Consider the following 27,064-nt stretch of genomic DNA (forward strand, 5'->3'; position numbering starts at 1 on the left):
CTGACCGAGAGGGTGCAACGAACTAGTCGGGTAGTGGAATGGCGTATATAGGCACGGGACATTCCTTCACAGTCGTCGCTGTGTGTTAATTGCCACTTTTATCCGCAAAAGCCGGTCGCTCGCAGGTTTCCGAGGACATCGGAACAGAACGGTCCCCGCGCTGGATCGATCGCAGATCCCTCCCGGTCGCTTTGTCCGACTCGGCTCTCGGCTGCATTGTGAGACTATCGACGTGCCTCCTTCTGTCTCTCTCTTTCTCCCTTCCTGCCTCTTGTCCTTCTCACTAACCCCCTGGCGCTGCTCCTGGTCCCACTGTGCACCAGAATGCCTCCGACCTCACCAAACTAGACGTCGGACTGGTTTTTGCCCAATTTAGATCCCCCATTGTTCGGTCCGCGCTGGAACGAAAAATAAAGGAATCGCTAACCGCGTCCTATTCGCGTACGTTGTATAGGAAAACACCGGCAGTGCCAACGAGCACACGCTCGGCCCCCGTGTCAAATTGGTGTACGTTGGTACGAGATAGGTGCAAGGTCAAGACGCCAAAGAAGTGAGCGCGGGCGGGTAGTAATCTAGACGGTTTCTTATTTCGTCAGATCGTCAAAAAAGTTTTTGCCTTTTGCTGCGCTAGAGTATATACGGATATATTTTTTATTAGCTCGATACGCCCGCTGACATTCCTCCGTACGACTGGCTCGACTCCTACTCCCCAAGTCTTAGGATGTAGACAGTCTTGGCTGACGAAGTTTTATATTTTCTTAGCGTGAGATATTTTAACAGACAACATCGTGTTTTAGTCGCTTTAGTCGCGCGAATAGTCCGCTAGCCAACGTGAAACGCTAGAAGAAGTGCTAGCCGCGACGTTTCAACGCACGATAAGAAGCTGAAGTGCAATATCGACATGTTCCCAGGACTACGTACAGTCGGTTCATTGTACTTTCTCCGTCCCTCTCGAAGTAGCACACTAAAATGCGATAAAAGGACCTCTATAAGCAACCAGGTGTAGACGGTCTCCAGGTGTTTCTCAGTGCAACGTCAAGACAACCCTGGCATTATCGTCTTCATTATTTTTGCTTGAAAGTATCCTGATGATGTATTTTTGGAAATTGTTCAGTCGGCTATTTCACTGTGTCAAATAAAATACTTCAAACCTGATCTCTCTGTGTCGATCAATCAGATATCTAATATATATAGTTATCTGGCAGTGTGTAAGAATAGTAATTATTAATTATTCCTTCGATTTTCAATTGTCGATTAAATGAAAACGATAGGCCTGAAGATTAAACCGAAAATTAACTCTCTCTCCATTCAGAAACGAAAAGTACATTTAGATCCACGTTCCCACTGTGTGCATTCCTAGAAACGATCTACAAGTAAAATGTGCGTTCTCCTTCTAAGTGGCTTGAATAATTTAATGAGAACCCATTGCGGCAAAAAAAAATAGTTACTTTGTCGGTGCACCGGGTCCTCATTATACAGCACGTAACGGAACTCAATCCTCCTCTATTTCCAGAGTCGCCAGGTATTTTTCTACGTGGAATGTGTCGCGCGCAGCAGCATCTATTGTTACGAAGACTCGCCATCTAATTTTCCCTGCCTTAATTACCCTACAAAAATGCGACACTCTCATTAATGAATAGCAAAGTTTCCATTGTATTTCTTGATACAATATGATAATTGAACTGAAAGGACCACGCCAAAAATAGATACGATTTTTAAATTAATTATTTGTTATTAATTACAATATCTCATCGATTAATAATAAGAAAAGAAATAACAATAATGATAATAATAATTTGTGAACGTAAATGACAAGGGATCGAGTATCTTCTACACGCGTTTATTTGGATTTCTATTGATTATCAATCGACTTGCTGGATTTGTAACTAAGTGAAACAGCGTAAAGGACAGTATAGCTCGTCGGGCGGCAATAATGGTCATTGATTCATATACATCATCTGGCTACAGTATGCGTCACTGCGTTACTGCACTTATATGTAGAAACAAGCAGCGTTAGATGCATCACTGGTTCGTCACACGAGATAATTCCGCGCAAGCTGCTCGAATAACCGAGTGACGCTTATGAAAAGTCTCCTAATCATCATCCGCGGGCGCCAACGTTAGTCATTCGCAGATATATAAAACAGAATAATTTTCTTGACCATTTATAGTGTGTTCTTGACTTCAGGCCAAAGAACTCGAGTTATCCTCACATCGGTACGCGTACAAAAATTACGCGGTTTTAGATGAATATTTTACAAAATTGTAACTTTTGTCTAATAATTTAAGGAAATTTTGAATTTAGAAGAACGTATAATTATGCTATTTGCAATATTTTTGCAAAACGTACAGAATTTCTGCAAGATTATATTTAAAATATATTTTAAAAAGTAAAGTATTGCTCGTGATAATATCTTCTATTGTGATCGTTGACATAGAATACGAAGGAAAAGAAACACTTGAGTGAAATTATCAAGAAATCAAACACATTTAGGTCAATCAATAATACGACGCATGTAGGACTCTTTAATTCTATACCTTCGACGCCGAACGCCTTGCCCTTATACCAGCACCAAATTCCGATCACGTGAAGACAGGATGCAACGACATACTTTCCTACGCCGGAAATTCAAACACAAATGAAGAACTAACAAAAATACAGGTCCAATTAAATATTGTGCCTATATATGCTTGCACGCTCCGCGTGGCGACTTCTTTAAAGCCGTGGTTGTAAAATGAAGTATAAAAGAAGCGATCGAAGTGCTCCGGAATTCCAAGCAGAAGGAACGTTCCGCCATAAATTTCAGAAATTAGCGAGGGCCTTTCTCTACTCCGCCGACATGCTTCTTTACATCGTCAACGATAACGGAATTAATATTCTGAAAAGAATTATAAAAATACTGCTATATTTGGAAAAAAATAGTCATTTTAAAAACCTAATAATTATATACGCGATCAAATGACTTGTAATTAGCAATTTTTAGCAAGCGGATAGCTTTCATCGATTCACTCGTTAATAAAACAATCAATTTATCTTATCGGAAAGACAATGCGAGCACATTGGAATGAAGTATCACGATCTAAATTAAAAAAAAAAGAAGATATCCATCGATTCTGTCATTATGTTCACGATCGGAGCTTCTCTCTACATTCTCGTTATTTTATCACTTCACTCGGCAACAAGTGGGAAGGTTTTATTTCCAGCATTTTCGACACTTCACGTCCACGCTCGAACATGCGACTCGACACAGAAAACAGTAGTTACAGCCCTGATGCTAAAGCGAGCCCTGCAAAGGGCCCGACGAGAGCCGGCCCCACTCCTGGGGCCAGACCCGTGCTGGAGCCTCTCGGCCCATTCCATTCCATTCCGGAGCCGTAGTCGTCTCTCGCGTGCATCGCCCGCCGGAGTAAGCATTCCATTCATGTCTCGGAGCGCGCAACACGCTCGTCACCGCGTCGTGTGAGAGAGAGAGAGAAAAGGCCACGAGAAAGTGAGGGTCGTTCGGGATCCCGCCGTGCCGCGAGGAGAAGCGCAGGGTCTCCTCGCTACTTGGTGGGCCGCCTTCAGCGACGGACGGGCCGTGATGACGGCCGTGATGACGATCGACGGGTTCGCCAGGAACGTCAGCCATCCGACCTGCAAGCGCGTCCAACAACGCCTGCTAGCACGTGGTCCTGCGTTATTGTCTGATGGGCACCGCGCTGAGTGTGTTCGGGTCTCGGGGATGCAGTGAAGCTGCACTGGTGCGTTCTTTTGTTTACCTTCTTCTTCTGCTCTTCTTTCTCTTCTTTACACCGCTTTTTCGTCCTGCGCGCGTTTCGCGAGGATCGTGGGTAGAAACGGTATACGGACGGAATATTTTTATAGTATACTGACGGAGAAGTTCCGTGCGAACGTCCATCAGGGAGGTGTGAAGATAATAACGCGCGGCGTATTATCTCACTTTTAGTTCGAGATAGAGAGAGAATTGGGTGTCTGTAAATATAACGGCTTGATTAAGAGGTTTATCACGATGTTTGTGCTACTGATAAAGACGGAGTGGTTTAGAATGGTAGAACGTTCAGCGAGAGATGTCTGTCCTGTCGGCGTCGGCGCCGATTAGAATGCCATGGAAATCTCCCGCTCTTCTCGATTTTCCGAGTGGCCAACGTGTAGTTCCAGATAACACAGTGTCCAAAATCGGGCCTTCAAGTCGACTTATGATATGACGTCTTAAAGACATCATTAAGAAATATAAGACGTCTTTAAGACGTCTTATGTCCCGATTTTGAACATTGTGTTGTCTGGAGATTCCCGGATCTCGTTTTGCGGGCGGAATTAAAAGAAATTTCGCGATTGAACTTCAGATCGCGCGACCTTTGTCGCGACCGCGGAATGTAATTATGTAATGTAATTAGCGGAACAGCATAATCTTATATTATTTCCACGTTAAAATCGCGTATCGGCACTGTCGCGTCCGATAAAACCGTAATCGGTAATATGACTCAGTCCGCGAATTATCTCTCCAATATCGGGCTACATATTTTGATCTCTATCATATCTGTTTTCGGCCGATTTAAAATCATTCACCGGCACCGGTGAATCGCAAAGGCCGGCGGCGCTATTGTAAATAATCTTATTTATTTAGCAAAACGGACCGTGGAGCTCGTAACCGACCGTCACCCCGAGACTTTCTTCGTCTCCAGAGCGCATAACCATCGCGCATCCTCCGCATGCTAACGCGGCTGTTGAACTCCCCAGTATACTCTCACTTTGTATATGTATATACATATATATGTAGGTCCGGAAGTATGTTCCGGGACTTTTATTTTTTTACATCGGTATATTCCAGGACATTTGGCAGTTTCCAGGACTGTCCTGGAAAAAATTCATGTCCTACGGCACGTTTCGGGACAATTTTTTGAATCTGATTACATATATATGCGTTATATTCCAGGACTGTACATTTCAAAAAACGTAAACAGTCCCGGAACATACCTCTAGACCTACATATATATATATATATATATATATATATATATATATATATATAAAAGATTATCGTCTTTAAATCGTCCGATGTAATAGTCCCGTCGTGTATCGCCAATCTATATATACATATGCATGCCTCTCGACAAGAGATATTCCGGAAGGCCTTTCGAAAGAAACGTTTCAGCGCAGCCTCCGTGCATCAGAATTCCTCCACGGTGGCGGCGCGCGGCGCTCTCCTCCAACAGGATTCTCCCGAAAGCACGGCGGGATCCGGCGCGACGGAGCGACAGACTCGCAATTTTTACGACGACACGGATGTTGAAATAACGGACGGGGAATCCTGGTCGTTGCGCGCGCGCGGTCGTCGAAACCGCCGCACTTCCTTTGCTTCCCTCCGTGGGTGATAGTGTCAGGCGCGGATGACGAATGTGTAATGTCGCGCCACTAATTTTCCCGGGAATATGCATACGACTCCGCCGGCGTGTGACGATACCGAAGTCCCGTAGCTTGCGGCTACGACGAACGACGGGCCGTCCTGATCGTTTAACGTCGCAGCGGAATATAAAAGTTACAATAAACTGTGACTTCCACTTACTTAGCAGGTCAAAAGTAATATCGAGACGGACTCATTATTATTTTCATCCCGGTATAAAAACCCGAATTTCATTAGACGACCAGTAATCGCACAATGTACTCCATAGTGTAGTTTCGAATAATGCAGAGTACATCTCGTAAACTACAAATTATTCGTTATATAAGCCATGACTCGGAAAACGGATGATACATTAGATACTAGATAGCACATTAGATACACTAGCGAGTCCATGTTAAGCATTTCACATTACCAGTGTATATTTTCAGACTGTATGCTGATATTTGCATATACTCGGCAGGACTTTACCATCATTCGCGGAACAACGAGATATTCATGATCCTGCATTGAATAAGCGTACATTAATTCCCACGATAATAATCAGTTTCTGTATTCATTGTCAGTAATCGGCGTCGTGTTAACGACGTACTCTATTTTCTGAAAAATTTGTATAAGTAACGGGAAAAAAAAATCAGATTACTAAACGGGATTTTCAGAATCACTGACCCGTGTAACGTTGCATTTGTTTTAAAAATGTACGCCGATTAACGTATCATTTTTTTATGTTATGCAGACGAAATAAACATTGGAAACTCAATTGCAATTGCTATAATATAAATAATATATTGGCATTTTATATAGCTTAAAAATGTATTGATCTTCTCTTTATTAATAATAATTGGAGTACAATACAATACAGTACAATAAATAGCGATTATTTAACTTACAATTAGTGATTAACACGTTCGAGTTTGTTTTAATTTATTTTTATATATATATCCTCTGAGATATTATACATATTTCTTCGTGTTGATTTTATCCTTCAAAACACATTATATTACGATTATTATAACTTTTGCGCTCTTGTGGTAGAAAAATAATACTGAGAATAATCGGCAGACATTTGACAAATGGTTCTCTATCCGGAACGCTTGAAATCCGCATTTCCACGCCCATCAGGATTGCAAACTTGCAGTTTCCCAGAAGAGAATCCGACAGCATCCAACGTGCTTGGGTATCGTCCAAGAATCGCCCGCGACTATATTGCTCGAAACTTTAACCGGAGTGACGTGTTACTCCGGGATAGCTGATTGAGCGTCGTGAATCACATTCCACTACCGTATAGGCAGGTAGTACACGCTGAAACGTCATGATCGTTTCCGCGAACGTACTCACTGGGAAATCATAATCTCGCTCCGTTCATATAAAACTCCGTAGTGTATCGCGTGCGCGGCCATTCAGTAACTCGAACGAGCCACCGTATACATCGGCTGCGGCGGCGCGCGTCTCTCGTCCCTTCAAAACACCAACTCACCGAGACCCTGAGTCTTCGGAGCAGCGGCGGTGCGCCCTCCCTTTCTCTACCCAGCCAAACTAGGGTTCCGCGAGATGACGAAAAATTACACGTTCTCCGCCGCTTGTAAAGCCTATTTAAACGACGCGCCGTCCGCTTTAGGGATCACTTACTGCGGCTATAAATATGTAAGTACATACGGGCGAATATCGACTCTGTTTGCTCTTCAGTATATTACGAGTTTGTTTTCTCTTTCTCTCTCTCTTCTCAGTCACTTTTTTACTTATTTAGAACATAATGCAAGGAAAATACAACATTAGAAAAGCTAGATTATATTAAGGGAAGAATTGGAAATCTTAAATGTGTATTTGAAGCTTACTAATAATATTAATAATCTTTGGGAGATATTTTTTTGTTTTAAAACGGAGCGAAAAAGAATTTATTAATTTCTGTTGTAAACATTTACATATACATTCTAGTAGATAGACCATAAATGATGCTTTTTTTATTGCTTTTATATATATTTTATGAATAATTTTGCTGCTTACATATTTTTTATTATTTATATATATATTTCATAGTGTGTGTACATAATATATATAGTGACCACTATTAGTTTAGGTAAATAAAAATAGACCATGGATCGATAATGTTGATGCACAGACTTCAACTGGTTTCCTGCATCAGTCTGTATGTTTTAAATTACGATGTCATTGACGTAACAAACGCGTAACGACAAATTATAAATTACCGCTTAGACTTGGCGCCTGTAATTCATTCACCGCGGAAGATTGAAAATATCATCTCTATCTATCGATTACACGAGTCTGCATTCACTCGCGAAAGGCGTGTATCTATAAATAGCATCATGTGTCAACACAATTCCTCGAGTAATTCAAGGGTACAGAAATCTGCAATATTCAGATACAACGATCTTAAGATGGTCTGATATTAAAACTATACGCTCTTCAGTCATTTAAATAGAGATACCGAGAGATGTAGGATCAATATCTTCCTTTCTAACATAACGAACTTGAGACAAAGCCTTACAATTAGGTAAATATTTCAATAGTGATGTCAAAGTACGATAAATAACAATCCTGCATAGGATTGTTCAATGAATAAGAGTGTAGCCCTATTGAATATTGTATTTCATTTAGTTGGGATTATAAGTTTAGGATCGAGATACCAACTCGAAACTATTACCCACTCCAAGTGCAAGGGTTTTCGAAGTTATCTTCGAAGGTCTCCCCTATCCCTCTCTTTCGGAGCAACGGAGTGCGTTTACTCTCCGGTAATCCGATCGTGGCTCGGGCTGGAAAATAGGACGGGCAGCTGCAGAGAGAAGAGAGGTCGCGGCTCCCTTAGCATAGAACGCGCAGCCACGAACAACTCTTCGGAAACCGGCCAACCCGCTCGAGGGCCCGCCGTCAACTGATCGGATCCGTTGAGGCCGGCGTGACGAGCCTCGGTTGTTCTACGGCCTGACCCACAGCTCAGCCTGTGCCGGGTCCCATGCCGCCTCAACGCCGGATACGGCCTGACGATTCGTTGGCCGCGCGCCGGCCACGATTGTGAGTGGCGAACGGGCTGGTGTATACGTGACGTGTCGTCGCCTCCTGTGTGCGGCTCATAACCCCCGTTGTGTCTCGCGCGAGTGCTTACGAGCGAGTGCGTACGCTGGGGCATTCGTTTAATACCGTTTCCGGCGCGCGCCGGGACCGTGCATACAGTTTCGGTTGTGTTGTGTGTTGTGTGTCTCGCCGCGCGGCGTCCCGTTCGTCCGTCCACCCGTCCGTCCAGCTCTTGACGTTCTATCGTCTGCGTGCGCTCATCACCATCATCATCATTTTCTTCTTCATTTCTTCTTCTTCTTCACTACCATCATCTTCGTCTTTATCTTCATTCTCTTCTTCTTCGTCTTTCGCGGAGTATACGCAGCGGTTTCCGCTGTTTCGCTCTTCTCGCGGGAGGTCAGCACCTCAGCGTCGGTTGGTAGGTAAGTGCGGAATGTGGGATTCTCTCGGGGTTGCTACCGCTGGAACGTGGTAGATGCCGATCTCCCAAAAGAAAAAGAAAAAGATCAAGAGAGAGAGAGAGAGAGAGAGAGAGAGAGAGGAGCCTTCCATTGCCTCTCGAAAGGAGAGCTCGCGGTAAAATATGAGCGGCCGGTTTCGGTAGTTTTCTTCTCTTTGCGTTGGCGGCCAACGCGGGGGATCCACCGTGTATCTCGCGGGTGAAGCTGCCGGTACCGGAATCCGCGTAACGATTGGTCGAAGACGGTTCGTGGCGAATGTTCGTCAATCGCTTCTCCGCGGAGCTCCGATGAAAAATCGCGCGTGAGAGAGAGTCGGAGCGATTTAAATGGGCTTTCTCGCTGATCTCGCTGACGAATGGAAATTCCGGAATGTCAAACCAACCGAATCGCTCGTAGATTTCTTATCTGATAGGTGGACATGATTTGAACGCGGAGTTATGTTGAGTAATGAGGATTTTAACGCATGGATGGATAATTCGATAGTCTTCTGCGCGCGAGTGAAAAATCTATCGCTCTGCGTGTACTTGGCACGAGACTCTACCGTGTCTCTTGATAAATCGGAATGTTTTTTTTTTATTACAATACGGAGATATATATTTATGTACCGAAGTTATATCTTTCTCTCGAATTATTTCTTGTAGCTTCAAATATGTTACAGCTTCGATATCTAAACCTTATGGATTTTCTTTTATGTTTCTCAAAATATAAACAACCGGTGTATTCTCGTCCTACTCATAAAGAGTACTCATAAATACCATCGTTTTGTTATTTTGTTTTATTGCGTGTCATCCAAATACCCGCAAATTTTCAAAAACGTGACGAATCTTTACAAGAGAATATATCCAAAGTCTAAAGAAATAATTCCTACTTCTCTCTCTTCTCACGCAAGACATACGGTCTTCATTTATCACCGTGTTTCGTAATATACATCGTGAGAAATGCACTTCAATGGGATTACGGATAGCATATCTATGAAACGCAAGACGAGTGTGTGGAATGCTTCAGCGTGTGTGAAGATAAGACAAGAAGCGACAGCTTGGCGACGGGGTTGGTTTGCCCTGCTCCCGCCGCTATTGTGCGTCCTTCTTGTTTACGAACGGTGTGCGTAGAGAACGCGTAGAGAAACCACGTGATATCTTTAACATGGGATATCCTTGAGAAGCTAGATCGCAGCATTTCGTCGCGTAGATAAAAATTTCATATTTAGGGTGTTTTTATTGCACGACAACTTAGAAGAAGCGATTTGTATTTTGGAAATTAATATATACTGATTAATGTGGATGAAAAAGAGATAAATTATTTAAAAAATCAGCGCGGATGTTTAAACGTCGAAATAACTCTTATTTTATTTTCTTCACATATTCCTCATTGTCTATCTACTGACACGCGCATGTTACTCAAGCAACGAAACGCGTTTAGCATAGAAAATAATTCTGTTGGCTTATTCCTAAATGAATAATTTGTGCTGAACAATATTCCGAGAAAACCGCAACCTACATTGCATTCACATTCATTCAAATCTGCAGTTCTGACACATAATAAGTGCAACGCTTGCAGTTCTGTATCTTCTGAGAAATATGATGATTCTCCCACGATAAGGCGTCACTGCATGAACTTGCACATTTGTAGATAACCTATATATTTATATGAATTTTACAGACATCGGTCAATAATTACAAAACTATTCGCAGCGAAATAATTATCGTCAATTTCCTTCATTTATAAAAATTCCAATGAACATAGCTTGAAGTAAAAATACACTTTTGTTATTTTAAGTGATATAAGTACAATTTTTTTAAATTATAAATTTCAAGAAAATAATAAAGTTAAATTTTGTGTAAAATATTTATAAACATTTAAATATTTATACATTTAAAAAAATATTGCATATTTGAAAATATATTATATATATATATATATATATATATATATATATATATATATATATATAAGGAAAATTTACTACTTTATTAATTAATTAAAAATGAAAAATAATTTTTTTATAAAATAAAACTTTGTAATTGTTTAAAATATTAATTTTTCTTATATACATACGAATTATTTCTACAAAAGAAATATTAATTTTGAATAGCAATATTATTGAATGACCTAACAAACATTATTTTCTATAGAACGGATGTTATTTTTTTGAAGATAGAGAGATTGTATTCAGCTTCCTGGTGCTCCATCGAAGCGATATACGATACTGAGTGTGCGTATTCTTCTAGTACGCTTACGCTCGACTTTTCGTTCTAGAAATAGAAGTGAATGAGAGCGTTGAGCAGGTGTTTGTTGTGTGAAAGACTTGAGTACATAGTAGTGTCAATTCCATGGATAATAATCCGAAAGCAGCAACGCCCTGTTTACTCGATTCGGTAGTCTAGCGTAGCAAACGAGAGCCCGGAATATTGTTGTCAAAGATTCGTGTGTATTTTCAGCGTTTTTAATTGAATAGGGCCGGCGTAGTGCCCGTAAATTATTCGAGTTCCTAATTAGACCGTCACTGCATTCCTCCGCAGGGAAGTTTTCCCCGCACAAAGAACGGCGTTCTTTGTCGATTGTTAATTATTTCAATTCAAATAACATTTTATTTTCTTTTCGACAAAATAATAATTCCTTTTTCTATACAATACTTTCTGATATTTTCCATCCAATTGACAATTACAAATTGATACAAAATAATACAAATACGATTGTCCATCAGTTCTTCATCAGGAAGAAGATATATACTTATTGCTTTCCAATATAGTTATAGTTTAAACATTTTTAGTTTAAAAAGCATAACAATATTTTTGATACACAAAAATGCATAACTCTGAAACTTCACACATTTTTTTGTATACTCATTTCATGTTTGTGATTATTTTTCTGATTGATAGATTCAATTAAATCGTATTACCTACAATCAAAATTTTACATTTTGTTTGAAATAATCGTTTGATATGTAAAAGAGTAATCTTGTGTATTCTTTTTTATCTTTACTCTCACTACAAAGTTTGTAGCGCGGATGCCCGTATTGAGATAAGATAATCTTGCATTTAGAGTGATTGACCAAAGTTAATAAAGACTCGATCGAGAATCGCTTCGTGAGATAACACAAGATTTGAGATTTTTAACAAAGTGGATATCGGAGCGCGGTATTTTTGTCATGAATTAATGGCGCACAGTGTGTTTTACACTCACATGTAGCCGTTCATTCATCCAGCACGGACATACGCATGTTGACGCTCGACTTTGCAAACAATGGGCCGTAAATGTGTGCTTCAATTATGTTGCAATTGCGGCGACGCGTGATTTACTACGCCGCTTACGCTACGCGCTTACATAGTGCGTAAACAATCGTGACACGTGTAACTTTACGGAGTAGCTCGTGCGACCTAAAATTTCGGCGTTTCTGTCATCGAGAGACCTAATGAGCCTAACACCAAACGACTTCGATGGGAAACAATCCTCCTATGAAGTAATGTGACGCGATAATAATTTACTGAGGGCATTATTAACAGTGCACCCCCTTTTTCTTTTTCTCGTGATATGCAAAAATTGGGACGAGAGAAAAGAAAATTGAAGCAAAATAATTTTTTTTAAACAATTTTTTAATATATCATTAGACTCGTGAAAATGTCAATAAATTAATTAAAAAACGGCGATACGAGTCAAGCGCGGTACGTGGTGCGCAACTAGAGAATTAATAGTTACAGAAGTAACGAATTACAATAATGTATATACGTATATACATATATTCCAACTTAATAAACTGCGCGCCGATTATTTGTCGGACTTGAAACACAGCTATCGTTGGAACATTAATACCCTTCCCTCCCCGGAATTAAATCTATACGTTTTAATTATTTAAAAAACTGTAAAGAAATTATTGCGAAAAATATTACCTCAGCCAGAATTCGAACCTAGAACCTCCCTTATTCCGTGAAGGGCGTTGTACCAATTCGACTACCGAGGCATGCGGTAATATTTATCGCAATAACCGCGTTGATAAGTTTAATAACAAGCGCATGTTTCAGCCTGCGTAAATTCAAATATATCATTAGACTCGTGAAAAATGTCAATTATTAAGTTGGAATATATGTATATACGTTATATACATTGTAATTCGTTACTTCTGTAACTATTAATTCTCTAGTTGCGCACCACGTACCGCGCTTGACTCGTATCGCCGTCTTTTACTTAATTTATTGACATTTTCACGAGTCTAATGATATATTTGAATTTACGCAGGCTGAAACATGCGCTTGTTAAACTTATCAACGCGGTTATTGCGATAAATATTACCACATGCCTCGGTAATCGAATTGGTACCACGCCCTTCACGGAATGAGGGAGGTTCCAGGTTCGAATCCTGGCTGAGGTAATATTTTTCGCAATAATTTCTTTACAGTTTTTTAAATAATTAAATCGTATAGATTTAATTCCGGGGAGGGAAGGGTATTAATGTTCCAACGATAGCTGTGTTTCAAGTCCGACAAATAATCGGCGCGCAGTTTATTAAGTTGGAATATATGTATATACGTATATACATTGTAATTCGTTACTTCTGTAACTATTAATTCTCTAGTTGCGCACCACGTACCGCGCTTGACTCGTATCGCCGTCTTTTAATTAATTTTTTAATAGCCTCGTTTTTCTTAATTGCGCTTTTGCATTATTTTCTATTTTTTAACATTTTACATCCCGAAGTATATACGTAGAAAGACAATTCGTACCATTTAAAATAACGCTGACATGTATCGTATTATACAAATCAAAACGTTGCCTATTTTTGCATGGTTTTTTTTTTTCAATTTCGGATCTATTTATACATGGAAATTTTGCTGAGTGTATATATCCATCGTGTGTACTTTGCCGAGCAATACGATAAGAAGATTGAGTAACTCGACATTCGGCATTCCGACGTTCGAAAGTTCTTACGTTATCTAATTTACCAGCGGAAGTCGTGTTTTTTCTAAGACGAGCATTACGCGATTTTACATCTCGACGCCACGCCGCGCCGAGTCGATACGTCAACGCCGTACGTCTCGGTTTAGTCAAGACGGTTCAAGTCAAAATTTAGTTGAACCTCTTCTCGTACTCCATCGGGGTATCCTCTTTCGTGCACAGCTGTTTATCTAGCATGAATACTTTTCGAGTTATCAGTTTTTCCCGCGAAGCGTTCCGACCGCTTATCTGCTACGTCAACTTTCTTGGGCCGTTCTCGTCCTTTTTACGTGACCCTGGATGTATATAACAATGTGGAAGAATATCGTATCCTCTCCCGCACCTCGCGACAGCGCGAGAACAGAAAAGATTCTGTGGACAATAAAACGGAGACTTTTCGGATGAAAGGAGGTGTCTGTTGTGTATGTGTTCCGTTCAAACGCTGCAAAAGTGCCCAAAGAATACTGCGCTCAGTAAACTTTCGCTGGTACGCAATATTTTACGACGTAAATGGCAACTTTTGGAGATCATACGATCGATGAATTTATCAAAAGTCCCGTGAAAAGTGTTGCAGCGATAAGTATTGTGGCCTTGTGTTGCAAAATGGAGTTGAAAGTGAATGGAATTCTTTGCAGTGATAAAACATAAAATAAGGATCAAACATGTTGTTTCACAATTTTAGAGACTTGCAAGAGAAAGAGAATATTCTTATTTGTACGATTATCCAAATTATCTACTTGCTAATAAAAACTAACTTGCTAATACTATAATACATGATAATGGAGTGACGTATTTCTCTTAGTCTCCCCTATGTGTTCCAACACCATGTGCAAAGTACGTAAATACTATTTACAAAAGTGCATTGCACTATACTACCAGTGAAAATTAATTATTGGCGCACCGTTGCGCCTACTAATAGAAATGAATATGAACGAAAAGTAATTACAAAGACAGACGAAATAGGACACGCCTGCACGGCCTGCATCTTCTCGAAACGCCGTGTTAAAAGAGTATTGCTAGACTATATGCTTCATCAATTTCACTGTTTCTCCTTCTTGGTGTCCAACGAAACCGTAGAAACATCTGCCTCTTCCAGGAAGGTGGTCTCGAGATAATGCCGCATATATGAAAACGCGCTCTGTACATAAAAAGTTGCTGCTCGCCTCCAGAACGAAGACACGTTTTTCTCCAATTCCGTGAATCGCCCATACATTTCCCTTTTTTCCCTTTCGCTTCTTTCACTTTGCGACAGATCTCGTCCAGAATTTTTCCACAATAGCCCCTTGAAATTTCACGCACTAGGGGCATCCCGTTTCTTTTCCTTCTCTATAGGTTTGATGTCAGATATTACGAAAAAAATTTTTCACGATGTAAAAGTTTAACTTCTTTTCCTTCGTTCGTTCATCTCGCTCTTTCCTTCCTTCCGCTCGGCTTTAGAATTTCTTATCGTAAGAGGAAGTTGATAGAAGAATTTAATCAAAGCCGCGAGAGTACATCCGTTTACGAAGCGTTCTTCTCCGAAACCACCAATATGGGTCACTCGACATTATGTCTGTTTAACATAATACAGTGAAAATATTTTATTAATATGATCATTATTCGACTAAACGTATTGGTTTAGGATTTTCTCCTGACATAAAAGAATATATGTTTTGTGATATTAAATCAATGACATTGTATTATCTATACCCGGCCTTTTCCCACAGCTAGCATCTAACGGCCATGTGCCACTAAGAAATTACGAAGTGATAACAGCGTATAGTTTATTATTTCCTCTGGACGAAGGCGGGCGTCTTTTTTCGGCATCCGGCTATTTAAACCATTTGAATTATGCCACACGGATCTCCCCTATCGTAGCTTCGATTCGTATCTCTTCGCGCCGCTCAATATCTCCAACTTCCTTTCTTGTTCGACACGTTCATCACAGTTTTCCGCGGAAACCAAGTTTACGCATCCGCGTCATACGAATCATTCATAATTAATAGTTTACGTAGTTCGCCGAAAATTTCGAGATCAATTTTGAACGTAAAGGAAGATAGCATCAGGTGTCACGTTGGAAATAAGCGTTATGATAAAAAGTAGCCACTTGCCAAGTTATATCTGCTCTCCGATCGTTATGTATCGCAAAAGATAGTGAACTATTCAAGGAGTAAAGTTTTAAAGTTCTAAAGTTCTTAAAGAAAATAGCCGAATCCGAATGATCCGGGGAGACACGATTGATCTATTTCTTCTTTTTCTTCTTGGATTTCCGTCTGTTACGGACTGATCTTAACAGCTAGTCTGTTAAGATCACCATGGTTCAATCGATATATTTTTCGCGCAACCAATTTACTATCACTGGACCCGAGCGAAGAAGACAAAGGGCAAGGACCCCGGGTGGTGGGGTTTAGGGCCTCCCTTGCGTTCACAAGATGTTCTGGAAAGCCGACGATGAGGCCGGCGTAGCGGGCTATTATATGAGCGCAGGTGTCGGTGCAGATGTCGCGTAGCAGACGGCCCGCCACGATCGCACGTCCCGCTTGCGGTACCGCGTCTCTCGAAATTTTAATAAAACGCGAGCGAAAGAGAGAAGCTAGCCGGTCCCGTATATTTGCCTCACGACGCGAACCCGGGTGTTGCGACTGTACAAACACGCATGCACACACGGTTTCAGCGCCATGCATTCTTGTCTTCGCGCATTTCTGCATAGATTTGAATGCGGATCTGATGTCGAGGATCTCGTAGAGACAAACTAAACAATCAGTGATCGGAATCAGCGAGCGGAAGTAAGACCTGTCGTAAGGTTCGGGCTTAACGCTGGGATTCTAACTACTTTGTTTTAAATGGTTACTTATTAAATATAAGTTTTTTCTTACGATTTGCATTAGAAGATTAAGTTTTTCTTTACGATTTGCATTCGAAAATTAAACTTCTATATAATTATATTAAAATTATATAGAAGTTATATTAAAATTTATATAGAATAATATGGTCTCTCTCTCTCTCTCTCTCTCTCTCTCTCTCTCTCTCTCTCTCTCTCTCTCTCTCTCTCTCTCTCTCTCTGTAAAATTATTCCTGGCAGGGAGATTGAAAGCTTATTGAAACATACAGTTCTTGTGCTATTAGGAAATTTATGTCTATGTTTGCCGCGTTTATTACACGAAACTGTTGAACTCTCTATTGATTTGGAGATACTTAGAAAAATTGAAATAGAAGTGTCAAGGTTTTCTCTTTTTCTTGTTGAAGAAATTGCCGTGTTTCCTTACTTAATTTTATTACTTCCGCCGACAATAAGAAAAAATTTTGTTTCAGGTAGAAGTCGAGATGTTGTGATGGCTGGTAGGTCACGACGTTCGAGCACAGAGCTCGAACCAGATTTATCGGCGCCAACTGCCCCAAAGAGACCCAAGCAATCCGAAACCTCGTCCGAATCGTCTGGAGAGGAGCACTTAACGGAAGTGGAAAGTACCGAGGCGCCGCCGACCACGAGTGAGATATCTTTGCAGGCGGAGGTTGTGCTCGTCCGGGAAGGGGACAAACGACTCTCAGATGTTACGGAGGAACAGGCGGGAACGTCGAAGCAATCGGTTTTGATCGGCGAAACGTCCCCCCCGGAATCGACCGAGACGGATCTCCCCGAGCGAGAGAGCGAGACCGCGCCGATCCCGAGTACCTCGAGAGAAGAACCCGAAGAACAGCTCGGCACGCTGAAATCCATTGTAATGAAGTACAGCGATCAGGGCGAGCTCTCTGGTCCGTCCGGGAAAAGATCGGAGGAGACGACGATACAAAGTTTCTTACTGCGCGAACATGCGTCGTACGAGGACCTGTCCCTTATCGGGAACGGCGCTTACGGGACGGTGTACAAAGCTAAGGATAAGACTAGCGGTCAAATCGTAGCACTTAAGAAAGTCAGGATACCTTTGACGGAGGACGGTCTGCCTATGTCCACGCTAAGAGAGATTGCCGCCCTGAAGTCGCTCGAGCGATATGAGCACCCACATATCGTAAGTACCTTTTAATCACAATATAATCTCTATTAATAAAATAACTACGTACCACGAATATATTGCGAAATCTTCAATATTCTGCATTTTCTAGCAAAAATAGGATATTGTTATTCATTAATTATGTTCCTAATACTTAATAACGTAAATGTAACGTAAATACAATATATATGTTTGCTCTCTTCCCAGGTCAGATTACTGGACGTCTGCCAAGGAGATTATCTTGATTTACCGTCGGGTGACGGTGAACGATCCGAAAGGCTGGACCGTGGTCTCACCCTCTGGTTGGTGTTTGAACACGTTGAAAGAGATCTCGCTTCGTACATTGCTCAGCATCGGAATAGCTCGCCACGATCGGGCATCCCGCCGTATCTCGTGAGGCAAATGTTGAAAGAGATACTCTGCGGGGTAGAGTTCCTACATAGCCATAGAATAATACACAGGGACTTGAAGCCGCAGAACCTTTTGGTAACGCGGGAAGGGAGAATCAAGATCGCGGATTTCGGTCTGGCTAAGACCTACGACTTTGAGATGAGATTAACTTCCGTGGTACGTGGACAGATATAGCATATACAACGTATTACAAATTATGTCGACCACAAATATCTCGACAAATTCAGATTATATTTTGATTGATTACAATATTTAAAATTAAAATTGAGCTTATTTATTATAATCTTTTCTTTAATGAGATTAAAGTGATTTAAAATCAATCGAAAAATATTGGTTTATTGATTTATACATATATTTATATTTTAACTTTTTAATTTTAAATATTAAATTTATCAATAATAATGTATAAAGACAATCGCCGTTTTGTGTTTTACTTTGGTAGCTGTAGTTTAAAGAAAATAAGCAATGTTTGATATATGTATTATTTAATATCGCTATTAATAAAACCTTGTGATATTTTGTACATCTATAGGTTGTAACCCAATGGTATCGAGCACCTGAAGTACTTTTAGGATGTTCCTATGCTACTCCTGTAGATGTTTGGTCTGTCGGATGCATACTGGCAGAACTTTGCAAGCTGGAACCGTTATTCCCAGGTACCAGTGAAGGCGATCAACTGGACAGAATTTTCCAGTGAGTTACACTTTTCTATACTTTTTTCAGAATAAAATTTGCATCTTCCAATATTTTTCTATACATTTCGCGCCCTTCCGTTTTTTAGAGTTTTGGGTACTCCGTCGCAGCAAGCGTGGCCAGAGAATGTATCGCTCAGTTGGACAGCTTTCCCATACAGACAACCCAGACCTCTCGGTGCAATAATACCAGATCTCAGCGAACATGGATTAGACTTAATAAGGAATATGCTCATGTTTGATCCTCATAGTCGTATAACTGCAGCTCAAGCCGTAAGACACCGATACTTTTCCGAGGAGGGCGTACAATGACTGTGAAGTTATGTAGACTTATTGCTGGATTAATCTGGCAAACTCAGACTGACATAATTATATTCAGGAAGAGAAGTATATATATATGTATAATGTATATGTATCTATGTATATATATATATATATATATATATATATATATATATATATATCATTTAAACCTACTACAACAGTATAAAATATTATAGTACACACGTAGAATTACTAGTAACACGTTGATTATTAAATATCTAATCCGAGTATTAACGATCACTCGTGCATATAAATGCTACAATATTATAAATTCAATTAGCATTTAAATTTGTTATATCGTATTAAATAGTCATTATACATATCCCTTACTTTTACACAACTAGCCTTGCGTAATTAAGTTATTAACAGTAAATATATAATAACCTAATAAGTTTAAGAAATAAGCTCCATAATATTTAAGTTAATTTATCCTAGGTACCTTTATGTACAATGTGAAGATGAGACGATTATTATTATTATTTTTGATATGTTATTTATTTACATAATAATGTCTTAACGTTTCAGTCAGTTGTCTTTTTATAATGACGTTATGAATTATACCTCTCAGTAACTTTTTTTTTTATTTCACAGCAGTTATTACTTAGCGGTTAATAGTTTAATTGTATGCACGACATTTGCATTAGTTACGTAAAATACGCGTAGTTGCGGCAAATCCTATTAGAGATACAAAAAAGCGATTATATGTATGACATACCTAACTTAAGTTTTGATTCGATGTGAAATTAGTGTAAATTTAATTGTAAGATAACGCTATGTATATTTTTTTTATATAAGTAGAATTACTTTTCTAAGACTGGGGCCTTTTGCGACCCATTAGGGACACGGGAATGATTTAAAGATCTTCCGAAGAAAACCAGAAAGCGCACTGCCATTATACTTTGTATGTACCATATGAGCCATTGCAATCATTAATAGCGTATTTTTATTACTGTACAATATCGACGACACGTGTATAAAGCAATAAGTAACAATAATATTTATGTGCCCTTAGGGTGCATTATTGTGTTAAGAATGTCGAAAATGGATAAGCGCATTATTAAGAGAAGACTGTCCTATGAAATAAAAGTTTTATAGTTTTACATGCAGGACTCTGGCCTGTAAGTCTGTAATCTCCCCGTGATATGTTCATCTGTAAACTTGCCGACTTTTTACAATGTCGTAAAGAAATGTGGAAAGCGATCTGTTGAAAAAGGAAAGAGCGTGCGTTTAGTTGGTTCTCAGCAGTAGTCTGGATTTGAAACTCGCGCCTCGAGATCTCGATCGTGGCTGCATGGACGCGAACGTCGCAACCTTCGGACCATAATAAAATGGAATCCAGATAAAGTAAATAAGGCATCGAAACGTAAACGCGAAGCTGACGATACGCACGTTACTGACTGTCGTAGTCGCGACAGCGATTTTCGACATGAGATTGCTATCGAACGTCATCGCAAATGCGTGCAAACATTTGACAGTTGGTGGTAACCTGCAGGTCTGCACCGCCGGCACCGCGGGATCCGCCAGTTACAGAAAAATGGCGACCGAGGTGGAGAAGGCGCAGGCCGCCGCGCCGGAAGGTGACACGATATTTGGGAAAATAATACGTAAAGAAATCCCATGTAACTTTATTTACGAGGACAGCCAGGTAAGCAGTGGCATAGCACACGAAGATTTACGTCCTTTCTGTCGAATTACGTGACAAATCCGACTTACCGGCGTCATTCAGACGCTTGCATTTAAGCTTGTTATCGAAAATATCAAACGTTATTTTGGTGCGATATTGCTTGTCTTAATACAAAAAGTGTGGCTAAAGCGAGTGATTGTATTATATGTCATCTAGTCGTAGTCGCAAAGTATATCGCATTTACGTATGTATGCAGCAAAAATTCTGCGTCCAATTATCTAAAATGATTTGCTATTCTGTCTATAAATTATTACATAATCACACTTGCTCGAGTCTACCGAGTTATCATAGTAAAGATGTTGACTTGTTATGTTAGAAAAATTATAGATTGAAATATTGTCATAGATGTTATATGTATGAACTATTTTTTTTTTATATATTGGTAATCGCTTAATGAACGACGATAATGAATCGTTTAAATAACACATTTTTATTTAATAAAAATTATATTCAGTTATTTTTATTTAATAGAGCGCTGATATTAAGATGTTTTATGATTTACAGTGTGTTGCGTTTGATGATGTAAGTCCTCAAGCACCCGTGCACTTTTTGGTAATTCCACGAAAGCCGATTCCGCAGCTCTCGAAAGCTCAAGATGAGGACGAACCTTTGCTCGGTCACCTAATGAACGTCGCTCAAAAAGTTGCCAAGCAAAAAGGTCTGACGAATGGATTTCGCTTGGTTGTCAACGATGGAAAACACGGTGCGCAGTCTGTGTACCATCTGCATCTGCATGTTCTTGGTGGTCGGCAGTTACAGTGGCCACCCGGCTAAAGTGTTATACATTTGAACATAAATTTGATTTCCATTATGAAGTCTTTATCTTCTGTTATAAGTATCGATAAAAGTAAAAATACATGATTAAAGGATATTGCATAATAAAATACGTATTATTATCAATAATATGTATTTATTATGTACTTATACATATATTAGAGAGAATATGATTGACAATATCATTAATATTATAATCGCGTTTCTCGCGATATCCTATTTTTACAGATGCAAAAGATATGTTTATAAAAACGGCCTCATTTATTTATGGTTTTAATGATTGGAAGAAGTAGTTCTGTTGTTTATCTTCTTTCATACACTTCATATACAAATTCAATTCCATTTTCTTCCTGTGTACCTTGTGGTACCGCTGGATCCCTGGAAATATTATTAGCTATTGAAAGACGGTGACATATGAATGTGAAACATAAAACCCAACAGAGAAATATTAATACTTACTCAATTGACACGAAGTCATTCGGAATAAGGGGAAAGAACGTATCGCATTCAAATTTTTTCTTTATACGCGTCAGGTACAATCGTCCAAAGTGTGGAGATTCCATAGCGCTCTAATATAAAGTTATACAATAATTGTTATATCTAATTTAAATTTATATTGCTAATATTTACGCCTTCATTACCGTATTAGATTTGTGTTCTTTTAGTCGCACTTTCTTAAAATTATTTCTCTTTCCTCTGTCCTTGAGTCGCGAGTACTCGTTTTAAGTTAAATGTAGAAAATATTTATAGCATCGCATTTAAAAAGGACAGACCTATTTTTTTCAAAATTACGTTAATTCATTGTACAAAATACCTTGTACACGCTACTTCCTCCTATTACCCATATCCTTTCTACTTGATTCTGCATTTCTGAAATCACTTCAAGAGCGTGTGGTATACTCTTGCACACTATCGCCTCGTCTCCGCAATTCCTAAAATTGATATACGATCTCTTATCTTCTGAAGAATTAACATTTCTTCATATCTCATTTCACCTATAATTACAATAATTGCGAAGTCAACACCATGTTTATGCGGTTCTTCAGAGGTCGATACTTCCCGGGGATGCACTCCCACGTGCGCCGGCCCATAAGTACGACGTTCCTTTTATTTTTGTCCTTTGTGTCAGTCGTCATGCGCGTGAAGAACGCCATTTCCGTCCTACGTACGAATACCTGGTTTAAATGTTTCTTCGAGCTCAGTCACGTATATAATTTATTAACAATCTTACTTTAAACGCCAAGGTAAATTGCCATTTGCTCCAATGCCCATATTTTCGCATGCTGCAGCGATTAGCTCCAATTTAGGTGGCATATTGAGATACACTCTCGAGTAAATCCGGTGCAACAGTCCTGGACCATGCGATAATATCATTAAATTCCGTTTTTTTTTTTAAATCATAATGGCAAAAAAGGTTTTATCTGCAGTTTTGTTACTCCATTAAAGTAAAATTTTTAATTTAGTATAGGAAAAAAACGAAATATTAATATTGATTTTTCAATGTAATTACGAGTTTAAAAAAGCGACAATCACTCAGATGTATCAGATACGATTACAAATCATAACATAGTCGCTTTAATTTATATCTTATCAAGCAATCAAGAAAATTACAATTCCTTTCACTTTGTCAATGTCAATGACAAAACTGCTATAACTCGAAGTCTCTTGAAAATTTGCTTGAAAAAATATAAGCTTTATCTCTCTAATTATATTATAATAACTATAAAAGAATTTATAAATTGTATTTAGCAATCATATATTTTGAGGCAAGAGCCTTAAAATTTATGATTTTTCAGAAAAATTTGCATATTTTTACTTCTATTCTTAATTTTCTATCAGATATTTTCTCAGTTATACTAAAAATCCGTTTGGTTTTTACAGAAGATGTTGGCATACAAATACTTTTACACAATTCCTATTATGTTTTGTAATCAAGATTCCATAGTTCACTAGTATGAGATTCTTAAATAGACTAATAATCATGTTAGTTACGTGAACGGAAGGTCTAAATTGCTTCAATGTTGATCGCCACGTATTAAATTTTTCAATGATCTTCTCAAGTCAACTTATTTGCTTGCTCTATTTGCTCTAACACCACTCTACTGATTACCGCGAAGCCAACCAACTAGCAAACACTAACGGTCGAGCGAGTTGAGCCATTCATTCGAATATCTTTCCCCCACCATTCTGTTTTGTAATTCTTAAAGGAAACGCTCCCATAAAGATGCCCGATATTTTTAGTCATTCTTTTTGATAGACTTCTTTACTTCTTGAAAAATGTAAGAAGAAGAAAGAAAAACCTTTCACGTGTGATGTATGCATATAATAAAAGATATAGGAGAGAAACTTTTAAACTATTGGACTTAGGTTTCCTATAATGACATCAATGCTACCAACGCTCGAACTTCTGGACAAAACGGAAGAGTAGAGAATATATTAATATCGTTCTCATGTTCTCAATAATAGGCCAATTCCTTTTAGTAACACAAGTCGACACTAGTGTCGTTCTATCTTTATTATTCATTAAATGCCAAAAAGGATAGAATGATGTTTGTGTCGACTTGTGTCACTAAAGCCTCTTGCACAATGCCAAACAACAGGCAATAGGAACAGGAAATAACCAAAAAATCGTTAATTACAACCTAAAAAGTTTGAATGCTATGATTGGTTGGCAACAGGCAATAGGCACAAAATTTCCAACGTGACGGAAACTCTGTGTCTATTGCCTGTGTCACTGTTTATTCTGCATTTATACATGATTTCTGATTTCTATTCCCTGTTCCTATTGCCTGTTGCCTGGCATTGTGCAAGGGGCTTAAGGGCCAATTTCACCAACCACAGTTAGCTTAACCGACGGTTAAAGTTAGCAGGATTGACCAATAGAAAGCAGGGTGGATTCATTTCTATTGGTCAATTCTGCTAACTTTAACCATCGGTTAAGCTAACTGTGGTTGGTGAAATTGGCCCTAAAAGGAATTGGCCCAATATCTAAATAGCCAACTCGGTTGGATGCACTAGTGCGCACTGATGCACATTAAAGTACACAAATTGACGTAAAGATGTTTATATAAATATACATATATAAACGGATTAAACTGTAAAATCCTCAATACAATCCTTTACTGTGCTGTTTGGTAAAATATGTATTGGGCATTTTATCAGTCGAGATATTTGCATTTCACTTTTAGATTAGATAAAAAGTACATGCAACGGTTTTAATATCCACCAGCGCACTAATGCGTTCAACTAAATTCGCTATAACTTCTGCATTTTAATACTAGAACTACTAAGGAGGTCAAAATAATCCGTTTGACATTTTTAAATAATTTATTACTAATTATAATTTTTAAAACATTGATTTCTGAAATTTTCCATGACTTTTATTAAAATCCCCAATTAATTTTTTTAATTTTTCTTTTTTTCTTTTCTAAGATTTCTTTAGAAGAAATAAATATAGTTTAATCTCCAATAATTCTCCCAGCAAACACATTTAATAGCAAATTACGCACTCGGTGTATTCTGTGTTTGCTAGGTCTAGTGTTAATTCAGAGACATGGATATATCATTTATCAATCAAATGTGACGAAAAAAGGACTTGCTCCCAAGTTCAAACCGCTTCGATCGAATTCGCTGTTATATAAAAAATAATACCTATTAAATATGTATACAATAAAACTTACGTGCATGTCCACCGCTAACAATAAGATTGAACAGCATTGTATTGAATCCTCCAATTTCAAATAAGACTTTTGTTTATTACAAACCGCGTATCGCAATCAGACGAATCTTCGGGTTTTTTCCGAATAATCCGATGTTATTTATATAAAAAAGCCACAAGGCATCGTAGGCCTGTTCTTTACAATTATGTTACATTTTCTGGAATTAAGATGAAAGTCGCATGCAAAGCTTGCTTTAGACGAAGTATAGTTTGCATCATGATGCGCCGCACTACTTAATTGCATCAGATTTCAGGACAGAATTCCATTTACAATTTGGTTTGCCATGTATTTTGTGCATTTGCACATGTATGTACATTTTAACATATCTGTGTGTGCATTCTTCAGACGTTTTGTAGTCTACGACAAGTAGAATTCCAACCTGAATTCTGATTAGATAAAAAGATAAAAGAGGAAAGAATAGAAAAATACGTATTTGAGGGTCTCTACGTATGTATGTATGTACACATACATACACAGAAGATTCAGCTACAAGGAACAGATCTGAGGTCGTCGAGCTTCGGAATTCACGGCCCGCAGCAGCACAATCTGCACAATCTGTACGATCAGCTTGAGAAAAATTCGTCGTACCGCGTAAACATTTTGTCAACCTTCACCCGGAACGAATTTCCGAATCTACCATCTATCGTTTGTACCTCGCAATCCAGTTTGGAAATTTAGTACAGCTGCAAGTAAGTCGAGAGCTCGAATACTGATGGAATGGAATCCCGTAGTCATAATTAAGAGAGGTATTCGCGTAGTATACGTATTGCTCTCTCTATGAATATATCGCATCTATAATTTTGAAGTATTCTCTAAACATTGGATAACTTGTGGATTTAATTTTGTGTTAACATTATAATTAACGCCTTTATAGCTTATTATAGAATAATTTTTATTTGAACTCTTTTGTGATTTGATTGCTTCCCGTTTCGGCAGAGGTTATATCGATTTAATGTTTGTTGTCAGTTATTTTTTTTTTTTGTATTATTTCTAAAAGATAATACTGCTCAACAAAAAAAATGCACAAGAACGAGAATAATCGTTTCTTATAGCTTTTTAGATGTCGAATATGATTCCGTTTGCTAAATTGCTCTATCACATCATAATTTTGAGAAAATTGCAGTTGACAAACAGCTGGATCGTATTCAGCGTTCAATGAGTTATTATAAGAAATGATCATTCTCGTTCTTGTGCTAAAAAAAAATAATTTTTTTTAAACAGTGTAATCAGACACGTGTGATGAATTTTTGTGTACTTTAGAATGTCTGGCCGGGACGGAGGTAAGAAGAAGCCCTTGAAGGCACCGAAGAAGGAGTCCAGGGTTTTAGATGAAGAGGACGTAGCGTTTAAGCAAAAACAAAAGGAAGCGCAGAAAGCGCTGGCTGAAGCAGCAAAGAAAGCTAGTCAGAAGGGTCCTCTGGTCACTGGTGGTATAAAAAAATCTGGGAAAAAATGATTGTAATAACGAATGAGATACGTGATCTGTGCCCATAAATGTTCCGATTGTAACTATGATTTTGGACTTGATCCGTCGTTACACCAGACTGCAATTTTTTTTTTTTCGACAATCCTTTATTTCGAGAGATGCTTAAAACTTGTAAATATTATGTATATGTTTTCCATTAAATTTTTATAGCATTAACCACGAGTCTTATATAATTGCGTTT

General features: G+C 38.8%; 4 protein-coding genes across 9 annotated transcripts; 3 read left to right on the forward strand and 1 right to left on the reverse strand.

The window, feature by feature from the left end:
* The first annotated feature begins 3,457 nt into the window (after positions 1-3,457).
* Positions 3,458-19,368, forward strand: LOC139812804 (cyclin-dependent kinase 4). 4 transcript variants are annotated; one of them, XM_071777897.1, is made up of 5 exons: positions 3,458-3,744; positions 17,117-17,811; positions 18,001-18,360; positions 18,737-18,897; positions 18,986-19,368. In XM_071777897.1, exons 2-5 carry the CDS (start codon positions 17,137-17,139, stop codon positions 19,206-19,208), a joined length of 1,419 nt encoding a protein of 472 aa, XP_071633998.1. In that variant the 5' UTR covers positions 3,458-3,744; positions 17,117-17,136; the 3' UTR covers positions 19,209-19,368. The 4 variants fall into 4 exon arrangements, with proteins under 4 accessions (XP_071633998.1, XP_071633996.1, XP_071633994.1 ...); XM_071777895.1 differs by lacking the exon at positions 3,458-3,744 and adding an exon at positions 6,330-7,046 and having other exon boundaries at positions 17,121-17,811; XM_071777893.1 differs by lacking the exon at positions 3,458-3,744 and adding an exon at positions 6,332-7,046.
* A 1,170-nt stretch (positions 19,369-20,538) lies between these two features.
* Hint1 (histidine triad nucleotide binding protein 1) lies at positions 20,539-21,834 on the forward strand. The gene is made up of 2 exons (XM_071777900.1): positions 20,539-20,865; positions 21,409-21,834. Exons 1-2 carry the CDS (start codon positions 20,647-20,649, stop codon positions 21,676-21,678), a joined length of 489 nt encoding a protein of 162 aa, XP_071634001.1. The 5' UTR covers positions 20,539-20,646; the 3' UTR covers positions 21,679-21,834.
* Dhfr (dihydrofolate reductase) lies at positions 21,622-25,626 on the reverse strand. 2 transcript variants are annotated; one of them, XM_071777898.1, is made up of 6 exons: positions 25,359-25,626; positions 22,910-23,030; positions 22,684-22,839; positions 22,493-22,610; positions 22,138-22,247; positions 21,622-22,056 (listed from the first exon to the last, which is right to left on the reverse strand). In XM_071777898.1, the coding sequence occupies exons 1-6, from the start codon at positions 25,393-25,395 to the stop codon at positions 21,981-21,983; spliced, it is 618 nt and encodes a 205-aa protein (XP_071633999.1). In that variant the 5' UTR covers positions 25,396-25,626; the 3' UTR covers positions 21,622-21,980. The 2 variants fall into 2 exon arrangements, with proteins under 2 accessions (XP_071633999.1, XP_071634000.1); XM_071777899.1 differs by lacking the exon at positions 25,359-25,626 and adding an exon at positions 23,671-23,809.
* Positions 25,627-25,809: 183 nt separating this feature from the next.
* LOC139812807 (translation machinery-associated protein 7 homolog) lies at positions 25,810-27,039 on the forward strand. 2 transcript variants are annotated; one of them, XM_071777902.1, is made up of 2 exons: positions 25,810-26,143; positions 26,658-27,039. In XM_071777902.1, the coding sequence occupies exon 2, from the start codon at positions 26,659-26,661 to the stop codon at positions 26,851-26,853; it is 195 nt and encodes a 64-aa protein (XP_071634003.1). In that variant the 5' UTR covers positions 25,810-26,143; position 26,658; the 3' UTR covers positions 26,854-27,039. The 2 variants fall into 2 exon arrangements, with proteins under 2 accessions (XP_071634003.1, XP_071634002.1); XM_071777901.1 differs by having other exon boundaries at positions 25,810-26,086.
* Positions 27,040-27,064: the final 25 nt, after the last annotated feature.

This window comes from Temnothorax longispinosus, chromosome 5 (assembly GCF_030848805.1).
Source record: "Temnothorax longispinosus isolate EJ_2023e chromosome 5, Tlon_JGU_v1, whole genome shotgun sequence".
NCBI lineage: Eukaryota > Metazoa > Arthropoda > Insecta > Hymenoptera > Formicidae > Temnothorax > Temnothorax longispinosus.